This window comes from Mus pahari, chromosome 3, assembly GCF_900095145.1.
Source record: "Mus pahari chromosome 3, PAHARI_EIJ_v1.1, whole genome shotgun sequence".
NCBI lineage: Eukaryota > Metazoa > Chordata > Mammalia > Rodentia > Muridae > Mus > Mus pahari.
Window position 1 is genome coordinate 9,507,342 of NC_034592.1, and position 4,507 is coordinate 9,511,848.

The window sequence follows — 4,507 nt, forward strand, 5'->3', positions numbered from 1 at the left end:
ATAACTGTTATGTAGACAATATTCCTGTAATTTAACTCCATTATTTTCCATTTCCTAGAGAAGTAAGTTGAGGTGCAGTAGTTTAAAAATACTCTCATTCACTCTAACATAGGTAGATACTACATAGTAAAGACACATATTCAATTGAAAATAAACAAAGCTATGTGTACATACTTAACACCATTGCTCTTTCTATTTAAACTAAGAGTTCATGGTGAACTTTCCTATGACAAGTTGACTGGAAGGAGTGCTTACATAGCTGGCAAACTTAAATCACATTATTTGCAGGTGTATGTGTATGTGTATGGAGGCTTCTGGGGATTAATTTCTAACTCAGAGTCTAAGTACAAAAAATTCCTTCCTCGCCAGTATAGTCAGGCATCATTATATTAAGGACCTCTGTAGAACAAAAATGTGGTCAGAATGCAGTGTAGATTGAATGTCTCCTTTTGACCTAAAACATCCATTCTCTTTTGCCATCAAATTTCAGGTCTCTTGGTTCTGAAGAATTTATACCATTGACTCTCCTCATTTCCTAGACCTTTGAACTTGGAGTTAGACTATAACCCCGTATGCCCCCCAGGCCTCCAGTCAGCAAGCAGCAGACATGGAACTTCCTATAATGTAATGGCATATATTCATTAATTATATATCTATCATCTATCTGTTTGTCTATTATCTATCATCCATGTAACTATATATCTTTCTGTCCATTATCATCTACCTATCCCCAACTGCCTCCCTGCCTCTGTATTTCTCCATCTCTCCATTATCATCTACCTACCTGCTATCTGCCCCCTCCCTGTGTATTTATCCATCCATCCTATTGGTTCTATACTCTGAACAATGCTGGTTAATAAATATTTCATAAGGAAGAAACAAATGAAAATTATTTTGTAATATAGTGATGCAGTAGGGACAGGACAACTAAGGTATGTTGGGTATGGTACTATAAACAGTAGTTCTGAAATTACTGTTAGTAGTTATAAAACCAACCTCTTCACAACTCAAGAGAGTTTGTATTTTACTCTCATATGCTATCTCTGAAATAGTTACTGCTGAGGAGTTCCCACATTTTCCACATGCTGAATGTTTTCTTTCCTGATTTTGACCACATAGCTCAGGATTCCTTAGATATTATCTATAACACTATATTTCTAATATTCTATAATAACCCAAGAACATTTTGGCCATCGTTTCTCATACATATGTATGACAATATGATACCGAATAAGTGAGAAGTTGAGTTGGCTAATCTCAGTGGAGGAGCAGGCTCTGTAGCGGAACACTCTCAAGGGCATGATCATGCAGTCATCAGGGAGACAGAGCATCATACTTTTCCAGCAATGTTAAAAGTCAACCTGTTTGTCAACATCTGTACAGACTTGGAGAATGCTTTGTCGTTCCCATGAATCTGAAGTATTGGTGCCCTTGACATGGCCCTGACATGTCATAAATGCCCATTCATACAGTGGTATAGACACTCCCTACAGTCTTCCAATCCATTGTGATATCATACTCTATTATGTAGCCACTGGAACGCTTCGCTGTACCATTAGGAAGGATGCCAATGGAGTTTCTCTATGGAAGTAATTTTCACATGTGGCCACTCCCTAGTAACTCTCAGACCACACTATGAGAACCACTGGTCTTGTAGAGATCATTTTCAGATGAAATCTGACTTATTTGACTATTAAGCATTAGCCAATCCCACACAGTAAGGAGTGTGCTGCCATAACCACTCACATGCAGATTGGTTTTGAGTTTTTCAGCAAGCTGATCAAAGCTAACAGAGGTGCAGTGCAACCTAGAATACTGAAAAATATTAGACAAGGTGTGTCACAGATGTTTAAATTTTTTTAGACTGTGGTATGTGTTGTCATTCACTACTGTAAAGCATCTACAAATTTATTCTTAAAAGCTGAAATTTATGAAAGCCCACTATACAAACACTCAGGTCTTTCATGGCACCTGTTGAAAAATGAGAAAATGAAAACAAAGGTAAAGATGCTATATAATGTCAAAACTGCACAACAGTGGCTGTGGTGCAGAATGGGCTGTGGTAAAAATGTCCCAGCTGCCTCCTGCTGCTAGTGTGGGAAGGTAAGAGCCTTAGGCACATTTTAAAGTGCAAGAAGCTGCATACCACTATTGCCAACTGTACTAATAAGTTCCCACACTATTCAAGGATCCATTTAAATTACTTTTTAAAATCTTACCTTTTCACTTAGGGATCTTGTACCTCCCAATAAAATATTTTATAACTATTTCCCCAACAGACCTGCTTTTAAAATCCCCATGACTACATTTTTGCTCTGTTTTTCTCGCTATCGTTTGGTTATTTCCCAGTTCTGAATGAGACCAAGTTTTCTATGTATGTTCACGTATTGTTTGCCTGTGGTGAAATCATTGCTTTCTACTGAATGTGGAACTTGGATATTCGTTCACTATTTATGGTTTTTGAACAAGGTTTCACTACATAACTCAGGCTGGCCTTGAACCCATGGTGCATGTGTGGCTCTCAGACTTGGTCTCATTGAATTTTCAGTACATCCAACAACAACTAGATTTGTGTTAAAGTATATTCATGCTGATCTTTTTCTTTAAAATGATATAACAAAAATTTTGAGTTGTTTATGTTAATCTTTGGTTTGATGTGCTACAAAATAAAAACCCACAGTTCAGTTACTCTATAGAAAGCCATCTTATGGTGAGGGTTTTGAATGTCTACTCAAATACTCATTTTTATCTTTATAAAGGGAGATAAGGATTAGATGACCTTCTGGAGGTCTCTTTTGCATTTTTTTCCCTTTGATAGGAGCAGTAGGTCCGTTTAGATCAGTGACAAAATCTAAGGACATTTTGACAGTGAGGGGGAAGAAGAGATAACCCAAAATGCCTATTAGAACTGTCCAGGGAGCTTAGCCAGCATGGGCCCATTCTGGAATCCCAGTCTGTGAGAAGGAATGGACTGGACTGTCCCAGGAGGCAGGTGAAGGTAGAGGTCTGGTTATGATAGGCTCTATCTGTAGTGCAAAAGTCCCAGCCCCATGATTCCAGCCCCAACTTTCTCAAGGGCCAAAGAGAAGTTGTCCAGAGGTGGAGGCCTGGAACAAGAGCTTGTTTTGGGCATGGGACAGGGGGTAGGGTTGGGGGACAGTTTTTTGAGGGTTAGGTGAGCCACAGGGGGAGAGGAGTGTCCCAAGCACTGGTGCAGCCCTGTGGTTTCCAGGCAGGGCCAGGAGGCTTGGCCAGGGCTCAGGAGCATCTGGTTCGGATGAGCATCTAGCTAACCACTGGACAGCAACTCTAGGCGACGTGGGTCCGCCCTGGGAGGTGCCATAAGGCCCGCCCCGCCCTACCCCGCCCTACCCAGCTCCGCCCCTCTGTAGAGTACCCGGCGGCCAGCGCGCTCGGGCAGTGCAAAATCCCAGCACTGGACCGGCAGAGGAATTGTAGTGGCCACACTGTGCGCCCACCTGGGAAGGAGCCTGCAGACCTTAGGACGCCTGGCGTGTATGCAGAGTGAGTGTACGTGAGCCCAGCAGGGCCGAGACTTGAGCTGAACCCGGTGAGACTGGCAGACCTGTGGCGTCCCTTTTTCATAGGGGAGATGGTGACCCGAAGAGCGGCAGGGTCTGCAGAGGAGGGTTTGTAGAGAAGACAAGCAGGTGCTAGAGAGCATTTCAATTTTCATCCGCTGCCCAGTTCAGGACTTCTGTTTTTGCACCTTGCTGAAATTCCCATTAGGGAGCTAAAAGTAGTATTGGAATTGGTCCTGCGCCTTGAACTAACTAGCAGTGACTAAAAGTACATGTGAATGTCACACAGGTACGCACACACATATCTTTTGGAAAACCCTAAGCATTTTCATGAGTTTCTTGGTGAAGTAACTGATCTTCCATTTGCTCTTAACCTCTCAAGTTTTATAATTCGCATCAACCCATTAGTTTCAGGGTTTTACAACAAGCACAAAACGTGAGGTGCTTTGCATTTCTTGTTAGCTGTGTGAAACTCTTAACATTTCTGTCTAAATTGTACCAAAGTTCAATTTCTGATGTCTTTTTTCAGATCTTGAATGTTTATCCCTACAATGTTATGTTTTTTTTTTTCTGTTATGTTACTGGCTCAGAACCATAGCTGCGGTTGGGACATACATGCTTTGGAATTTAAATATTATGCATTGTTTTCTAGCTTAACAAAAGGTAGGTGGCAAAGTTGACATTTTTTCTGGATTTGCCAAGGCCTAAGTGCCAAATTTTGAGATATGGACAAAGGTGCATGCTATCTGTGCCATTTTGGTCTTTCATATTTTGGGCTTTCATTGTACTCTAAAAGATAATTATTTTAAAATGGGGAAATGCAGGGATGTGTGTGCTTTCAAAGACAATGTGTTCACCTGTGTGATGTCTAGCATGGGAAGGATTACTTTCATCCATCTTGTCCCACTCTTATTACTAAGGGGACAAAAATACAAAGGAAAAGATTACATTTGATTTGATGGTCT

The 4,507-nt window shown here is 41.1% G+C and overlaps 1 protein-coding gene across 1 annotated transcript in view; it reads left to right on the forward strand.

The window, feature by feature from the left end:
• The first annotated feature begins 3,384 nt into the window (after positions 1 to 3,384).
• Positions 3,385 to 4,507, forward strand: part of Myo3a (myosin IIIA) — a 226,464-nt gene continuing 225,341 nt past the window's right edge. Inside the window, exon 1 of the mRNA XM_021195185.2 lies at positions 3,385 to 3,525. Coding sequence (XP_021050844.2) covers positions 3,519 to 3,525 — 7 coding nt within the window. The 5' untranslated portion in view covers positions 3,385 to 3,518. The remainder of the gene's footprint in view (positions 3,526 to 4,507) is intronic.